At 35.3% G+C, this 19,354-nt stretch overlaps 1 protein-coding gene across 3 annotated transcripts in view; it reads right to left on the reverse strand.

Moving 5' to 3' along the window:
- The window catches only part of SENP6 (SUMO specific peptidase 6), a 73,380-nt gene that overhangs the window by 6,415 nt on the left and 47,611 nt on the right, over positions 1-19,354 (reverse strand). For 2 of the 3 annotated variants that reach the window (XM_053973763.1, XM_053973762.1), the window contains 12 exons: positions 18,787-19,019; positions 16,154-16,324; positions 15,243-15,285; positions 13,577-13,756; positions 11,440-11,666; positions 10,742-10,848; positions 10,539-10,655; positions 9,566-9,688; positions 9,250-9,342; positions 5,732-6,165; positions 2,593-2,696; positions 432-520 (listed from right to left, as the gene is read on the reverse strand). In XM_053973763.1, coding sequence (XP_053829738.1) covers positions 432-520; positions 2,593-2,696; positions 5,732-6,165; positions 9,250-9,342; positions 9,566-9,688; positions 10,539-10,655; positions 10,742-10,848; positions 11,440-11,666; positions 13,577-13,756; positions 15,243-15,285; positions 16,154-16,324; positions 18,787-19,019 — 1,921 coding nt within the window. Of the gene's footprint in view, positions 1-431; positions 521-2,592; positions 2,697-5,731; positions 6,166-9,249; positions 9,343-9,565; positions 9,689-10,534; positions 10,656-10,741; positions 10,849-11,439; positions 11,667-13,576; positions 13,757-15,242; positions 15,286-16,153; positions 16,325-18,786; positions 19,020-19,354 lie in introns of those variants that run through there. The other variant, XM_053973764.1, reaches the window with a different exon arrangement.

Here is a 19,354-nt window from a genome sequence, read left to right on the forward strand (position 1 = left end):
AAAAATTACTCCCATTTTCCTTTACTAATTTGAGTAGTGATAAAGGTTTTTTTCACTAGTAGTTTAACTATTTAATTTAAAAACATTAATCTGCTTTTTAACATAGAATACATTTGAGCATGCTTCTGCATCTTGTTTTTCTAGGAATCCAAGTGCAAAATACCAAAGAACAGCCTTATTGGAAGGCTGCCTTTGCAGCCTTCATTTGCCTCATGTGGCACACAGGCTTAACAGAAACCAAAAATGCTATTATTTCACTAGTAGTTTCATTCAATACATCTTCTGCTCACTGAATATTTTAATATAAAGTTCTCTCTCAAACCCTAACAGCATGCTGATTAAGGTTCATGTATGACTATTTCTCAAAATTATTGTCTTTTATATTTCATAAACTTCTATGAAATCTCCATTTCAACTGTTTTAATACTTACTGTTTGCAGATAGTTGGCTTCAGGTACCATTGTCCCATTTCTGAATTACAGTTATCATCTACAAGGCCACCATCATCACTACTGTCTTCCTACAGAAGCAATGTTGTTACAGGTGTTTAAAAGCTAATACTGATTTTTCAAACAGATGCAAAGGAATTTATTGTTACACTTAACATTTTCATTCAACACCAATAACTAAGTTTAATAAAGAAACGATAGCTTTCATCTGAAATGATTCACTGTTTGTTAAGTTGACCAACTTTTAGTCACACGGTTTCTGGAATTCATGCTAGAATGACATGGATTGAATGCTGCTATTTAAGGACTGTGAAACTAGAAAAATGCAACTGACATTTTCAAAACACCGCTGGCTTAAAAGAGATCAATCTCTGTTATTTGGTTATAATCCAAATTATCAGTACTTTTCCTGGCCAGTCAATACTAGAAACCTGCTTGGCACTTTTGTATATGTTTTCTGCTAGGTGAAATGAGGCAGGATCTGTAACAAGCTGAGAAATAATTCTCTATTTTTGCTCCAAAATGCAAGGAAAATTAAACCATGATACACAGGACTATGGATTGCAAAACCAGTCACATCACAAGCCTGGAAATATCCTCTGGCCTTTTGATTTCAATACTGATTGCTATGAACGATACAGAAGTTTTATGAACAAAAGCACTAAGTTGTTGTATCTAAAAGAATCCCAGTGATCTGTAGTTTTTACACCTTTCCATTGAGTTCAGTATTACTACCACAGATCACTGCATTATGGGGAAGGAGGTGCTTTCCAAAAATGGGAATCCCTGTACCAGCATGATTTATTAACATTTTTGTGTGCATTGCGTACATTTCATTAACACACAGGATCTCGGCGCTGAAATCCTCAAGCTATGCCATGAATATATTATCATATTAGAAACTACTGCCTAGCTCCTTGTACACTTGTTTCTGTTGCAGCCTCAACTCCTTTTTTAGCAGATGAAAAGGTTGGTCCACTCAGCTTGTCATGGTCATTTCTACACTTGCTATGTGCATTCTAGAAAATATAAGTGACAGCTTCAGCCTGAATTAAGTTCTAAACTACATGGCAACTAATGAGCTTGGAATTTGTTCCTTTTCTCAAGGAATGCAGCTGGCCATGTGCTTGCTTCCCTGCCTTCATGCCATGTATTTCAGACTGGAAATACTGTACTACTTACTCTCCATCTTCTGGAAACTCTATCTGCTACAAAACAGACAGGCAGTTCCATCAGGCAAAACTCAGAATGTTTGCAGAGATAGCATGACAGGAGAGGTGGGCTAAGTCCAGCTGAAAACAACAGCTGGTTCAGGTTTCAACATCAACGGGAGCTTTTATACGTACACATGTGTACACATATACATAGCTACTGGGAAGTCATTACAGAGAGCTGCAGACTGAAAAATAAGAATTTGTTCTGGACTCAGAGGTCCAGAAAAGGTCACACACCTGGAACATGAGCAGGCAGGCCAATTAGGAAGAGCAAATGTGTAACTTCTGGCCTGCTCGCTTTGAACTTACACTTGTAGAAGCAGCAGGGCTATGGAATAATGCCCTCATACCCAGCACTGAGTGAATCAGGGATATTTTAATATTCAGTCTTCCCACAGCTTTAAAATCTAAATGTTTTCCAATATGAACAAGAATGGTACTTGATTATAAATCCATGCTGTGTAAATCTGATTAGGAGAAGCACCAATGAAACGAAACAACAGAGTAGCGCACACTTATAAATGTGTCTGGTTATATGCAGGAAATGCAGCTGAAAGAAGAGTTAACTTGTTCTTGGGTTTAGTAGATGAACATGGAGTGGGGGAGACAAAAGATAGAAGTGTACTGACTTTCAGTGATCCCACTAAAATCACTGTGTAATATTGTCATTACACAAAAGACTCACAAAATTAAATGCAGGATCAGTACAGCAGTTTTCTTTTAAAACAGTTAAATGAACAAATGTATAATCCTCTCTGTCAGCTAACCTGCAGATTTTTGTAGGTAACCAGGGCTTTGGACTTGACATTTGTAAAGGTAAGTAGCTTTAAATAATGCACATTCACAATCTGTACACTGCTTTTAAGCTGTCCATTCAAAATACAAAACAAAAGTTCACATTTCCTAAATAAAATTGCTAAATTCTTTACCTGGTTATCTTGGTCTTCAGAAAAATCTATAAGCTCATCTTCATTTAGTTTACTGCCATCAGCTGAGTCTTCACTATAGTTTAGTCTGATTTTGTGCAATCCATCTGTATCAATCAGAGACAGCAGGATATTTAAACATCAAATACTATGTCATCACTGAAGACCAAACTCATTTTAAATACCTCTGATTTCCTCAGGATTGCTCACAGTAACTGTGATACAGTAAACACATAATAATTTAATCATTCATAAGAACAAAAGTGAAAAACTTCTTCTAAGTAGCACAACAGAAACTATTTGTTATTTTGTGAAATGCCTAAAAAAATCTGAAACACACCTAAGTGACTAAACCCACTATGGAATTTCCCCATAGTTCCATGGAGCCTTTATAACAGTCTAAATTGGTACTGCTACCAAAACACTCTGATATGCTCTCTAAAACGACCATCTACTCCTATCCCTAGCTGGTTTCTGTCATAACACCAAATACATCCACACACAGTGGATCACACTGAAAAATGTAGTCACTAGCTAATTATTTTTTAACTGGAATAATTTCTTCCATCAGTTCACTGTGCAGTTATATAAAGACTTCTGTTGGTAAAAGGGGAAAGGCAGCTTGGGAACACACTAGTGGGGAGGGCAGAATGAAGGATCAGCTCTCCAGCTCTCCTGGGAACAGCAGCTTAGAAATATTTCAGAGTTTGTTACATAAAAGATTATCTATAAATTCACTCCCAATGACCTCTATCTATTTAGTCACATATTTAGTGGGAAAGAGCATCAGAAGCAAAATGAATGTTCTAGCTATATCTGTACAAGAAGCAAATACAGACAGCTACAGGCTCACTGCTTAGTCTTACTACTACCACACAAGACTTCAGACCAGGTATCAATGGAAAAAATAGTAAACTGTGGAAATAAATGAAAAACAAGTAATTAATTCCAGCAAAACTTGAAATCTTCCTAGCAAGGGGCTACTGTAATACCTCTAAACAATGACAAAAATAAAGTATTGGTTATGGTGTCACTGGAGGACATATTACCTATTAAAGGAAACTAGGATTTCTACAAGACCAGTAAATAGGGCAGTGAAGTAGCTAGTGGAAAAAAAAAAGGAGATCATCTGCATTTGAGAATATTTCAAAAGAGATGTTAAGGTAACACTTTGGAAAGAGGTCAATAGTGAAGTTCCACAGGGACAAACTTGGAAATTAGTCTTACTCAGTACCTTTGAAAAGACCTTAGCATAAGAAGTAGGTCATATACTAATGTGACTTATTGCTGACAGATTTCTAAAAAATAAGAATTAGTATTGAGACAAATCACATCTTGTTCAAAAGCTGAGCAGTAAAAAAATGATTAGATAAGCAATAAAAATAGATATATTTTGGATGACTTCCAAGTTATTTAGGTATGAACTTCTACAGATTCAGGATTAAAGGACTAAATCCTTCTACCAGGATTTAGTCTGAGATCAAGCCATCTCAGTTTAGGCTCCCAAGTATAGTTAGCACCTAGGGTCTCCATGTTAGGAAACCATAATCAGTGCACAGAGCTACTTAACTGAACAGCTACTCTGTATCTCCTGTAGGATGAGAAGAGAAAGTCTCTTGGATTCACTGACTACACTATCAGAGGCATGTGCAATCTTGAGATATCCTTAGATATCCAGGACTTACAGATGGATTTGGCACAGTCAAGACCCACACCCTTCTGGAGCAACAGATGAAGGCTGCTCAGATAACCCAAGGCAGAAGGCCTACCTTCCATCTGGTTGAAATGGAAATTTAAATACAGTGCATCTAAATTTGGCTGCCTAAACGTATCCTTAGGGTCAATCTCACCCTTAAACCAGGACTGTGCCCCTTGATAACATCCACTTTAATGAAAGGGTGCATAATTTTCAATAGTTGAGCAGGAGAATCTGAGCATTCAAGTTAGAAGGAGAATGACCATCAGCTGACAATACAATGCAGCCAGAAAAAAGCCCACAAGAAATGTAATCCTAGCAAAAACCTGTCATAATGCACATTCCAGCTAATTACAGACAAGGAACAGTAGCAGCATTCAAGCCATGAGACCACATCATATAACAGCAATATTGTAAATGGTAACAATCATACATAAAATGAAAAATCAACTCAAACAAGAACACATCTACACGCATCCCAGCACCCCTCCAAGACCTTCTAGGAACAGCGACAATGTTATCACAAATGAATACATTTAGAATAGAAATTAACACTGTTTATACCCACAAATATATTGAAGTTGTAATAGCCTGCAGTACACAGATTAAACCATACTATTGGTAGTGTTTTCAGAACTTGTACTTGAAGGTATAGAATTCCTTACTGTATAAACTAAGTCAGTAGGAATACTACTGGTGACTAAAGTAAAAGCTTTTGCATAATCAGATGTTTCCTACTCTATGCCTTAAGGAGATCCAAATGTTGCAGTGAACAGAGAAAACCCTCTTCTAATTCCTTCACCTGCCTTTAAAAGTCTGCCAGCTCCTTTGTTCACTTGAGTACAAACACTCTTTCAGATTGGTGAGTGCAGTCTCCACAGCAGCGATCAATTGAGAAAGCCTCTCTAAATGTAACACAGTGGTCATGGAGGAAATTTTTTTGTTTTTAGAATTACTTTCTTCTTACTCTTTTTACATACCTTCTTATCAGGACATTAAAGAAATGAACAGTGTTGAAGCAAGACATCAAACGATAAAAGACACTGATATTAAGGCTGTTCCCATAATCTTATGTCAGCTTTCCCCTGCACATACATTATAAGGATCCAAGGTCAACTACTATTCTTTCCTTAACAACTGCAATCTTGAGGGATGCAAAGTGGTATCTACAAAATTATTTTGTTTCAAAAAAGGTCACAGAACTGAAAAATTAATCTGATTTAGGAAAACAGTGTTTTATCTCCAGCCCTTTGCCAGGAGAGTTATGTCAATAGCCATAAAACCTTTTTAAATGCAACGGCTATAAATTACTTATATTGCAAGCACTTGAAGTTAAGCCATATACTAAACTTTTGAAGTATGAAGTTCATGCCATTACAGAAGTAGTAACAGATCTGAAATCTCCAAATGTTTCATTAAAATGTGCATATTTTGACAATTACATACCCATAGATTGGCTAGCAGCTGTGAATTCACCCTGTATACCATTTTCATCCAGAGTTCTATGGTCTAGTTTATGGCATGCTGATTCCACAGTGTTAGGTTCTTCCACATCACTGTCTATTTGATCCAGTTTTTTGAAAGCACTTTTCCCCCCACAAGGACTTCTTCTACAACAAGAAGATTCACTGTCCTCTATTTCAGTGTTTGGGTCGATTAAAGCTGTACTGTACTTTTTGGTAAATGTCTTCTTTGCTGTGGACTTGGAAGGCGAGTTTTGTGCATCTAATTCATTTGGCAAAGGAGATGGTGTGCTGCTCTCTCCATCTGAAGAGGAACATTTCATCGGCATTGCAGCATTTTCATGGAAATGGGGATTTGGTTCATATTTGGGTTTTTCTAAACCAGGGAAACAGATAACAGCCAAAAACCAGTGGGCTCTGCGAAGGAAAAAAATACATTAAAAACTTGCAATTACATTAATGCCCCCTTAATTATTCAAAGATAAACTATACTAGCTGTTCACTTTTCTGACCAGGTTTTACTCAAGCTTTCACGGGCTTCTGTAAAAGTACAATTTCTCCATGCAAATAAGCCCAACAAATTAATTAATATGATGCAGTTAGTTGAAAAGAGGTGCTGTCTTAAATATTTATTTCAATTTGCTCACACTTTATACATTTTTTTTATTTCTCTGAATTTAAGCTTATTTTCTTTTTAACATTTTCTTCATTAATGCATGAATTAAACATTGTAGAGTTCATGTTTTCTGGCTGTTTGAAGTTTTCTAGTAGTTCAGCATTAGCAACACAAGTAGACAGATCTAATGGTATGGCTGAATTGCCCATACTCTTCCACCTATGAGATCTTCCAACTGTATTTAACACTTCACATTTTTAAAGAAATCTTGTCAACTGTGAGTTGGAAGGAGGAAAAAAAAGAGTGCTTCTAAGGCCGTCACAAGGCTCTGCTGTCTTCCACACCCTTCACAGAACTTACATTCCAGCTTTTCCAAATGAAAACCAGTTATATCCCCCACATATATATATATATATATATATATATATATATATATATATATGTGTAAGTTTTGCAAGTTTCCTCCTATTTCCTTGCTTCTTTAGGCTTCACTGACTTGCCACTCAATCAGAACTAGAGCAGCAGCAAATTTAGGGACTGAAACAAGTGGATTTTGATTGTCCAATTAATAAATTTTCCAAGGGATCTTTGATTGTCTACAGCAAATAACAGAAGCTAGCTACGTATTATACAGGTGAAGTCACATTTCAATGTGTTTTAGGAGACAAAAGAAAAAGCAGTAGCTAAAAATGCATGTCTAACTGCCATGCAGTTAATAAAATAATTAGATTGTTATGAAGCCCCAACTGCATCAAACCTTAATGGCAGTTAAAGTAAGTGGCCATTGAAAGCAGCATGTGTGGTATGGTTTGTCTTGAATGATTCACCACATCTAATAAATGAATATATTAAGTACTGCCCAACCCTGGAATGTGTGTTTATTTTATTAACGGAGACTTTATGTACCAATTATGTCAGCAGACTAGCATATTAACCTGGATGTAAAAAGAGAACAGCTTGTTACTTTTAAGAGAACAATCTGTTTTAACTGAAGACCTGAACAAGAAGGACTGTACAGCCAAAGTACACTGATGTAGTCATAGTTAAATTGAAACAAGCTCTTCTGAAGATGATTCTGACCTGGAGTCAACCTGCCCACCTCCACTTACTGCAGTCTGACAGCTGGTTAGATGATGAGTGTACATTCCCTAATCTAGTGGTTATGAGACAGTCTGGAAAAACTGGTTGGAACTAGACACCAAAACCCAGCAACTCCTCATCAAACCACCACCTTCTCATCTCCCTGGCTACTTGGTTATTTTTCTGCTCTGCAATATTCTTACTCTACCTACCAGGAAGCCACTGTTGCAAATGAATGTCCTACTATCACCACTTGACAAGCTTCAGCTTATGGTGAAAGGACAGTTCTGAGAAGTGTGAAGAGGATTACATCCAGGCGACAGATGCACACCAGGAGTACACTTCTCATGCTCTCATCACAACAGGATGAGTTAATGAGACCAAGCTACTCTAACCCGAAATCACCAACTCACACATGGTGTGAATATTATGCCTTCAGTATGAACTGTTATGTTCTACTTGCTGAGAAAGACATTGCTCTAGTTCTTTGTCAGTAAATGAACAAGACAGTGAAAACTACTGTGTTTTAAGCTACTAGCTACATAAACAATTCTTATAAAACCACAGAACTATTTGTTTTCCTTTTCTCATTTATTCATTTCTCCTCTGCATAACCTCATTTCTCCTATGCATAACCTATGTGCATATGTGAATGACACATTAGAGGATGGTGGGAAGTGAACTATGTAACAAGTGCAAAAGCAGCTTAAAAGTTAAATGACAGACAATTCAAAGTTTTGGTACTTGAAGTTTCATGGGAGAGGCATGGCAAGGATGAAGTCTGCAGTGGATAGGACCTGCAGTGGACCTTACACCTGAGTCATTAAAACCCCCTAGATGCTGGGTGTCTCGACAGAGGTCATGGTATATCAAAAACTAAAGTTAGTGCTGATGAACACCTTTGTTGGGGAAACACAATGTTATAAAAAGGACAGATCTACGTATGGCTAATTATCTCATAACTGCTTCTATACTGATAGCCTCAGAATTCAGCTGGAGAGGAGGCAGGATAATGAGAAGATTTAGAAATTTGCCTCCCACTGCACAATGGCACAGTACCAATATAAATCACCTTTTTATTTTAAAAAATCTCTTTTTTAAGTTTTGAAATATCAGCTAGGTATGCCTATGAGACGTCAGTTAGAAAATTCCTGTCTATCTGTCCTTATTTTATTTTTAGTGCGTATGTTTAAAATACAGTACTTTAACTTTCATAAATATTTTGGCTTAAGAACTGTTTAGATTATTTCTGTGAAATACCGAAATTTGTTTGTGACAACTTGCTCTCATGTTAAGGAAAGCAAGCATCCTCAAAGTCCCTAGCAACCATTAAAATGCTAATTGTTTGCTTCCTGACCCTTAACAAATATCAGGACAAAGGGATTTAAAGAAAAGAATAAAGTTCTCAATGCAGTAGTGATTTTCAATTAAGTTTTCTTTCAGGATCAGTTTATTGTAACTAAAGATGATCCCATCTATACCAGAGAGATCTCATTAGAAAAGACTAAGAAAGATAAATCCAAAAGTTATCAACGTGAGAAGCTTAGAAGAAAGAATGCAAGAGATTGAGGTAAAACCTAGAAAAGGTACTCAGAAAGGTTAATTTTTGTTGTCTCTATATTGTCTGACAATTCTTACACTACAACATTTAAAGGTCTTACATAACTATTTAATTTTTATCACCTGGAAAAATAAGTTTATTCTCTTAATTTTTAACTTTAATTCTTATTGTAATGTAACTTTCAATTTCAGAATTATGACGCTTAAGCCTTTACCAAATGTGACAAAAAGGTACATTCACTTACGCTTCATTAAGGGGAACAAAAATGAAATCTTTCTCAAAAATATCAACATGCCGTGTCCACGTTTTTACTCGCCCATGTCGCTTCTGTTGTATTCTGCAATAAGAAATATATCATTTGTAGGGTGGCTTAATTTATTTGAGGGAGCATTTTCCAGATATTTTCACCTTAACAGGTTGTTAAGATGATCAAGGGATATTCTATGTCTGCTACAGATGTTTCCTAGAGTTCTGTTGATATTTCTCTCTGAAAAGCATATGTTTTTAAAAGCCTTCACTGCACTTAGCTCTATGTTAAACTGACTTATCAACAGACTTACGAAAGGTTTGAAGTTTCATGAATATTTCTTCTTTCTCTTTGATTAAGGCGTTTATAGAAGAATGAACTAAACACATGTATTCTATCAGCATCTTCTTTTTTCAGCTTTTCAAGTACCAAATACCTAATTAGTTAAAAAAAATAAAAAAAGAAAAAAATAATGGAAGTTTTAACTCAAAGTACTTAGCACCACAGTAAAAAGAACTGCTAACAGGTACTCCCCAGCAAATTACAGCAGCTTCTCACAGAATAGCTATTTGGAGCTGACTATCCACAGGAAGTAATTAATGCAAAACTTATGTAAATATTTCAAGGTATTATTTCTCTGCTTAATCAACAAGCTGTTCTGCTGCTCTTGTATTTATTTTTGTTTCATGGCAGGAAAACAATTTTTTAAGGAGTTTGTTACATAAAAACCTATCTAAGAGACCTGTATTTTGTATTTGAGCCACCAGATCCCCAAACAGTCCCAAGAGTACATACTCATTTGATTTTTACTTTGAAAATATGCTAATAGACTGAAAAATATACATACACACCTTATGTGTAGCATAAAACCAGCAGCATGTAACAATTTAATATACTTCTAACATCTGCAGCATCAGTGACAGCACAAAATTAATTTATGGATTACATTAATCAAAACAAATGAAATTCCAGGAAACACAGATACTCTGGAAAGAACAACTGAACTTTAAAAAGTCTTTTTTTTTTTTTTTTTTTTTTTTTGTTAAATTTGCTCCTGAAATGTTAAAAAGTTCAAAGAACCTTTATCCAGATAGGAACAATGTCACTGACAAGCAGGACAGGAAAAGAACCAAACTTTCTTGCAAGATCAAAAAACAGCCTTTAAAATCACGGCTATACATAGTTGGAGACCAAGTGCTACCAACTGACCTATGAATTTTTAATGGCAGAACTTTTCAAGTTTCAAAGTAAAAGACGACTAAAAACTGATGTGAAATAAAACTTACTTTAAATAAAAATCAATAATAACATCATTTAAAAATTCTCCTTCATTTAGACAATGGAGGTCTTCGTTGGTCACAGAAATACCACCTTTAGCTGGAGAAGGTGGATAAACTATCAACCTGAGAAGAAAAATACATTCAATAAGAAGTATGAAATGCCAAAAACTCCTCAGAGAATTATTACAGGGCAAAGATAAATATCTTACTTTTCTATAGGACCAATAAATACTGTCTGTGGTTCGCCAATTTCTTCATCATCATCAAAAAATGGTAACTGTTTATTTCGTTGCTGCATTTTGGACTCAGAAGCAACCTTAAGAGAATAGAGTCAATATTAATTTGCATACTGTGCTCAATTTTACTGAAATGGTAATAAAAGTTCGTGAAGGCCACCACTGTAATATCTGTTTCTTTTGAAAACTTTAAGTCTGTGGGTTTTTCTCCTTCCCTACCTTATCTATTGCATTTAGATCTTTGCTTATTTCTTGCAGAATCACAAAACTTTCTAATTCTTTTAAAAGTGGATTGTTTAATGAAAGCATTAATTAAATGTAACTACAACAGTGCAACTTAATTTCTTGTTTGAAATAACCTAATTTTACCAGTTGGAAAAAATGATGTTGTCTGATTATAATAAAGACTTCTTATCCCTTAATAATTTTTAAATAACAGCATTACTTGTGGACCGTTGTATAACTTTACAATCAAACTAAACACCCTAAAAAGTACTGTGAATGCACAGACTATTTCCCATAGTTTCATAATCCACCATGGACCAGTCTGGGAATTTTCATATAAAAGCCATCTAAAGTTGATGGAATTTTTTTTGGCTAACACAATATCCTTAGTGTATTTGTAACCCACATAATACAATGATTTAGTTCTAAAACAAAAACACAATTACGTTTTTTATTTTGCTTTCTCTGTGAGACGGGCTTCCTTTAGAATTGTCCTCTAAGCACTTAGTAAATGCAACAAGCCTGGCATTGGCTTCCTCAAAGGAAATTTTCACAAAGAAGTCAGAAATATTATTTCTAATACCAATGTCCATAATTATTTTTTCAAATATTGAATTTGCATGAGGATCAAGACCAGTTTCAAAAATTAAACTTATGTACTGTTCTTCCTGACCTGCAAAAAAAGCAGAGAGAAAATTATTCATTTAGGAATAAAATAAAATAAATCATGTTGCAAATATAAACAGATTTCATGGAATTTGAGGCCAACATGACTACACACTGCTGATAATGTATGTAAGAAGTAATTCAAATGTGAGCAGACAAGAGAGAAGGATTAAATGCCAAACCTTTCTTATCTGCATTTGCAAAGAGTGCATTCAACTTCTACCTTAATCAAGAAATGTTAAATATTTCATCTGATAAATTTTAAATGACACAAATGCAAAGCCAAAACATATTCTGAAATAACATCTCTGTTTAATGAGAGTAAGACTCTGTAACCAATACTTTTTCTTACTGCAGTTCCTACCCTATTGTTTCACTGCAATTTCAAAAATTGTATATTCAGCATAATTTCCTCTCTGATCCTAGGAGACTATGCTATAAAACATCACTGTTTTTGAAGAAGTTGGAGAGAATTACTCAGATCGATCATCTATTATATAAATATCATCCACTTATATGATCTGAAAAATCAAAAAGCAGTAAATTGCACTAAAAGGAATTATTTTACACAGTCAGAAAAAGGAATAGAATTCAGGCTGCAAATCCCAGTCTCACATTGCTGCCCAACACAGAGCTGCCAGGACCTGTTTCTCTGTAAGAGGCATTTCAGACACGAGCATAACCATTTCCCTTTGGTCATTCTTAACCCAGCATGCTAACTCTTGTGAAAAATCATTTTTCAGCAGCATAATTCCCAATTTACTGTGCACAGAATTTAGATACCTAACTGGCTTTTGGGTGTTCTGTTTGGGAGGCATGGTGTTCTGTTCTGTTTGGCATCTACATACAATTGCTTACACAGCTCTGGATACAGGCTTAAATTAATTTCATTGCTTACAAAGCAGAGAGCAACTGTGCTATCACAAAGTGCTCCTCCATATCAAATGCAATAAAGCAGCTGGATGTTAAACTTTGTGCCACAGCCTCAGGGAGAAGAGCCATGTGCGGACACTGCTGAGAGCCATGCCAAGAGAGGGACTTCTCACACAGACAACTTGGGAAGCTTTTTCTTTTTTTGTGAACACCTGTGTTCACCTGGGGTCTAATTCCTGCTTCCAGAACTGTGTCCAGGTCTCCTGTATACTCTCCAATTACTTCTGTAATTGTAAGACTCCTTACAGCTCATACCTCTTATAGGACATGGAGACTATTACACAGTATTATGGGAGCACTCAATTCTGAGACTGCTGAAAGCATACTTCCTCAGTTTGAATGCATTAGTGTATGTACAAAACTGTGTGTGTGAGTATACATAACCACAAAATTTAACCTGAAAAAAGGCCTATTGAGGAGAAAGAGGACTAAATGTTACATTTAACAGGTGTGCATATTAAGATGCTAGGACCTTGAAAATTATGTAGAAATTAAGTTTAGTTTTTTATATACATGAATATAATCCACATATTCTCCAAGCAGGTAGTTGTGTATCTCACACCATCATGACAAGCATGCTGGGGGGAAAAAACCCCAAGGCAACCTATACAACAGTTTCTACAAAAGCTAAAGCCTGTCAGTAGAACAGCACAGATGGTAGAAGTATTACAAAAGCTGCCATATAAATGTAAAGGCTCGTATACAAAAGCTAACCAAACCAATTTGCTCTCATTCAGTACAAATATTAGTGAAAAAAAGTTGTACTAAACTGACTGAGTGCTGTAACTAGCATGTTTCTGGACAAAGAGGATGTCCAGCTGTTCTGAACTGCACTCCTTCTCAGCCTGGGAAGGTAATAGTGTCTGAAAAACACTACACCTACCCCAGCCAATGATGACCCTTTTAGTTTTAATGCACTCATTCATGACCCAAACATGAAAATACAATTTGAAGTGAACAGTAAACTAGAATTATTTTACTTACTGTCTCCTTTGCATTCGTACCAGACATTATCTTTACTCATTTTCAGTTGATCTCTCAGACTGCTACAGGTTGAAGGTATTGTTTGTAGGAAAACTACTGGCAATTTTCGAACACTACACCATTCACATTTAGTAAGCTCTGAAGTTTTCAGGTTAATCTCTCTTATATCACTTTCTGATTCTATGAAAAAATAATGACATATTAAAATACAATAAACATCTGTAAATTTCCTTTACAATTTCCCCCTTTATTTTAATAAGTAATTCCTATGTGCTCACTAAACTTCTTAAGTACATAAAACTTTAAAGTTAACAGACATGCAAGAAGTGATGGCTTTTCATATCTTAAAAGACAGGCTAAATTCCAATGTCATCTGTCAAGAAAGGCATCAGAAAAAAACTGTTTTCTGCCCACCAACTCTTTTTATTCCACAGGAAGAAACCCCACTATTTCCAGTGATTTAAATTTGCAACTATTGCTATGGCACATTTTACATTAAGTTTGTAAAATTTTCTTTGTACATTTATCTTTCACCAAGGTCCCATAAGAAAAATAACTTTAAAAAGAAGAGCATAAACACATGCAGAGAAATGATCTGATTGCCTGAGGAAACAAAGGACTACTCCCAGTTTATTGCCCAAAAGATATGTCAGTAATATGGCAGAATTTTACCACTGCATCTGATGCTGCCGATGCCAATATTAAGTTTTTTACAGGCTTTACTGTATTGTAAAATTTGATATAGAAGTGGATATACATGCAAAACTCAAAAAAAAAAACCACCTGGTAAAGTGCTAATTGCCCCAACAGACACAGCATTTACTGAGTCACCATTTTCATGCTATTGACAAATTAGGTGACATGGAAATAACTGCACCAGAGAGCTGTTTTAACTAAAACTTAATAGCTATTTTCTACAAATTATACTAAGCTCTTCAGCGTTTTGTTTTTAAAAATACATTTAAAACATGAAAATTCAGTTTCCATGCATTTGTATTTTAGATGCAACATAAACTTAAATACTTGACTGAGCAAAGGCTACACTTATATTTACAGGTTGTGAGACATTTTTCTGCATATAATAATTACAAAATACAATAGTTCTCTTTTACAAATAACAACAGCAACATTCAACAGGACTGGATCTTAAGAATACAACTTAAAATTAACAAAAAGTAACAAAGCTTTTCAGGTCCAGAGCAAAACCCTTCAAAAGAAAAGAAAGGAAACAGAGCAGGAGCTGCAACTCAGCCTTTCCAAATTATGACACTATTTCTTTCAGTGACATGAAATATACTTTCACACTAGAGACAAAATTATCAAGAGAGATCTAGACAGGAAAGGTCTAAGAAACCAGTGTGGTTTTTACTAGCTACTTAACACAACTGAAATAAAAGAACTAATACAATTTCAAAAAGCTAACATTTTACAGGAGGGTTGCTCTTGCTTTTTATTTTTGTTAATCACTTTGTTAAAGGGCAAGTCAAAATTGTACTCTCCATTTTCTTTTCTCTTATCTGACTACAAACACCCAGTATATTTATTACACAAATGACAAAATGAGAATAAACATTAAATTAGGATTCACTTGTTAATACCTTTGTCAGAGTTACTTAATTCAGAAGAAATATATTGAGTACTAACATAAAATGAAAAATACTCTCACCTTCTTGACTCTCTAGGCGTATTTTGATATAATCCAGGCAAAACTGAAAGACAACACAATTTTAAGATCTCATATCTTCTCCAAATTTTAACTGACTGAAAGCCTTTATACTGTTAGCAAACACATTTCAATGGACTTAGTATTTAAGTAATAAACATTTAAAAACTAATATTTGTAATGCAAGTTTTCAGAAAAAAACAAAAGGTACACTTTAGCACAACTCGAGGCAAGCATATTCTTTGCTATTCTAGTCTCTTTAAGTCATATTGACTGTTTAAACTTTAGATCTCTCTGAAGTACTCAAGTTTTCAAAAACTTCTAAAATACTCTGAAAAATACACAAATTCTATTTCTTCAAAAGAAAACGTCCTCTATCAGCATTTAGGGAAATCAAACAATAATGTTTTGTAGAGATCTGGAAAGAACAAGTAACAACTCAGCTGTTTCTGTGGTTACTCCAGCAAGAAGTATCCATTCTATGTGGCTGACTGCATACAACTAACATTCAAGGACTCCTTGAAAACGCCACGTTTCAAGGCTGACAAAAAAAAAATCTGTAGAAGGAAAATTATTCACCTCTAGGACAAAGCTTCTTCCTTGCACCTATCAACTTCTTGTAGCTGTTGTTTTCAATTTTTTTAACAAACACATGCTAGCCCATAACCTCCCCCCAGCTTGTCAATGAGTTCTTTCAGAGTGCTGCAGCACAACATTTACATTAAGAACCAGAGCTAGACCGCATATGTTAGAGCATAGCACTAATTTGAGGTTCTCTGGAAATCACAGCCTCTGAAATTAGAGACAAACTTACTGTTCCCCAGACAAAGGCAAAATAGGATGTTGTTCAAATACAAAAACACAATATCCACCAGAACCTGCAAAGAAAGCTGGCAAAGAGCACGGTTACTTACAATCACAGGCTCCACCACCATCCTGCGCAGCATTCCTATCCGTATGCTTCGGCAGTTCAGAATGACACTTTCACAGGAGTTCTGGTAACTCAGGGGTACGGCCTCGCTTACCATCTCTTGAGAAATAACTTTGCGCCGTTTTATCGGAGTGTTAGAGACAATGTTCCCAAACTGCAATGTAATTTTCAGGTTTCAGAATGTCTCACCAAGGTTTATTGCAAAACCAAGCTTGTTGAAACTCATGACTAAATTTTTAGCTACTTTTCTGCTGATCAACAGGATTACTTTCTAGAGCATCCACCTCAAACACATGTAGAAGGTAGATAATTCCTAAAAGACTTTTTGTAATACCTGAGGATGTTAATATTGCTACATTCAAAAAGAAAATAAAAGGTAAGCTGACACTTGTAGACACTTTATTAACACTTCCAAATCACAAATAGTGCTTCTAAATTGCCAAAACAGATTTATTTTAATCTTTTGGAAACACTATGCAGTCTAGTAAACAAAGTTATTTTTAAAAGATTTTATTCAGATAAAAAAGCACTAATCCTGTAAAACCACAACAGTCTGGTGGTTTATTTTTTTTCTTTCAGTTTTTGTTAATTCAAGCTTTTGGTGACTAGTTCTTGAAGTATATTGCATCACCACATTAGCTGAGTACAGTCTTCAAGAAGCACAAATAAATAAGCCAAATCAAACTTCCTTAAGGCATCTCTATAGAGATAAAATGGTTTTAGGATAGATTGCAAGGTCAGAAGACTGAACATTGAAAGAAGGCCATGTGGTGTTTTGCTTCAGTTCAAGAGAAGTCTCTAGATGCTGACTGAAGCTGTAATCTCAATAAAGTATCCTGTTAACCAACAAAATAATCTTACCAAAAAACCTATTGAAATGAAATAAAGCGTGCTGATAGCCAGCATGTAAATATATTTATTTGTTGTATTGCTTATATTGCTCTATTTTGTTGAAGGATTTTTTGTACACTAGTCTTTTCTTTGGTATTTATATTGTTTCATAAAGCTGCCCACAAATAAACATTGTTTTTTGTTACAAAATGCAATTAACTCCCACAGAAAAACATTCTAAGGGATTCAGTGTTTCTGCTAAGACTAAATCTCAAAAATTATTTCAAAGTCCCGAATCCCTAACCTATCCTGGCAATAATTCAAAATCTACTTTTGGATGATTCCTTCATTTTATACACTGGAGAAGGTAGGGATTCTAAATCCCTGTAATTAAAATGTTTTCCTAGGCCTCTTGTTGAAAAGAGCTTTTCCTTTTTGTCTGTTGGACTGGCTAAATGTTATTAAAAGCTCAAAACAAATCACAGACAAACAATAAAACAGCAAAGTCTGAAATGATGCTATATTCAACTAGTCTCTTCAGTAAACAAAAATATTTTGAAAGACAGCTGAATAAATCTTTTTCTATTCTATCTAAGAAAACTTCTGTGATATCTCCAAATCTTGGTAGGTTAATTCAATCAATGTAAAATTTGTGTTATATTTCACAAAAAAGTTTTTTATTTCCCCCATTTTCAAAAGTAAACTTGGACTCTAAAATAATCCAACATATAGTATTGTAACTGGTTTGTAAAGACTAGTGAACAGGAACATACGGATATACAAAAAAAAACATTTGGGAGAGTTTCAGAAGTCAGACACCACTGCTTTCACAATGCAATGCTTTCAATTAGTTCAGCACAGACTGCCAGAATTACTTAATTCAAGAACTATTTATAATCCAAGCTTTGAGCCTTACAGCTTTATCACAGGCTGGAGGTTCACAGCTTCATATTGATAGTGGTGACTAATTATACAACATATTATAAACATGCAGAATTTCATCAACTACAGCACTAGAATGCTGGCTTCTGAATCTCAACATAGCAAGGTTATGGCATCAGTACTTTAGTGTTCTAACTCAAAGAATTGGAAATCTGAGTGGATTCTCTTGTTGAATCAAACTCTCAATAGTGAAATTGGAAAAGTGAGTCCAGAATAGTTTTAATCAGGACTATTATTCCACTACCAATTGCCACTTGGAATTTATTCCTCTTAATGGCTCACTTTTGAGATGGCTTTTAACACAGTATGAAAATTCTGCCCTTTGGCCACACTTAAGGTGTGCTCATGGTGTATTTTTTGTCTTTGCTTATCCAATTCTTACAGCAGTACTCAACTAAAAAACAGAAGCCCCACCACTAAAGTCCTAAAATAAGTGCTATTAATTGGGACAGTTGTCAAAGCATTTTAAAGAGCCATTATTGATCCCAGTGTCTCTTTTCATGGTTAACTTCAGAAAGTCTCAACAGGCAACAGCTGGTACTGACATTCTGCTGCAAACTGAGACCTTGAGCTTCACAGAGAACCCCTGTCCAGTGTCAAAGAGTAAACATTCAACACAGAAGCATTTAACAGCATAATTAAAATCATTATGAATGCTTGTAAAAATGTAATGAACACACTTTCTTATGTTTCCAGTATTAAGTATGCAGAGAGACTACTTGATGAGCTGCTGAGTACGAAAAACAATCAAATACAGTCAACTTCTGACAATGCAAAACAAGCCTTTACAGATTCCATTTATTATTTGATTCTGTTTTCTTTAAACAAAGCATTAAATAGTACCTGATCTTTCATTCTTGCTTTTCTTGGTAGTGTGACTGCAATTTCTGTATCTGTTGTTATACTACCTATTCTCTGTTCTACTCCACAACTGTTCTCCTTTAATGCTGCTTCCACCTTTCCTGTAGAAGGAGCTGGGGAGGAGCGGGCTGAATCTGCAGGACGAGGTGAAATGCTTTCCATGCTCCTAGTGCTGCCACTATTCTCGTCCTCATCATCATCACTAGACAAAACAACTAAACAGAAAATATTACATTCTCAACCACTATATCGTTCTGTAACAAATTTCTTTTTTCATTTTTGGCTTTTCTTGCTAGTGTGACGGCAAGTTCTGTACTACTGTTATACTACCTATTCTCTGTCCTACTTCACAATTGTTTTCCTTTAATGCTGCTTCCACCTTTCCTGTAGAAGGAGATAGGGAGGAGCGGGCTGAATCTGCAGGACCAGGTGAAAGGCTTTCCACGCTCCTAATGCTGCCACTATTCTCCTCCTCCTCATCACTAGACAAAACAACTAAACAGAAAATGTTACATTCTCAACCACTATATCGTTCTGTAACAGAAATTTC

Source organism: Vidua macroura, chromosome 3, assembly GCF_024509145.1.
Source record: "Vidua macroura isolate BioBank_ID:100142 chromosome 3, ASM2450914v1, whole genome shotgun sequence".
Lineage (NCBI taxonomy): Eukaryota > Metazoa > Chordata > Aves > Passeriformes > Viduidae > Vidua > Vidua macroura.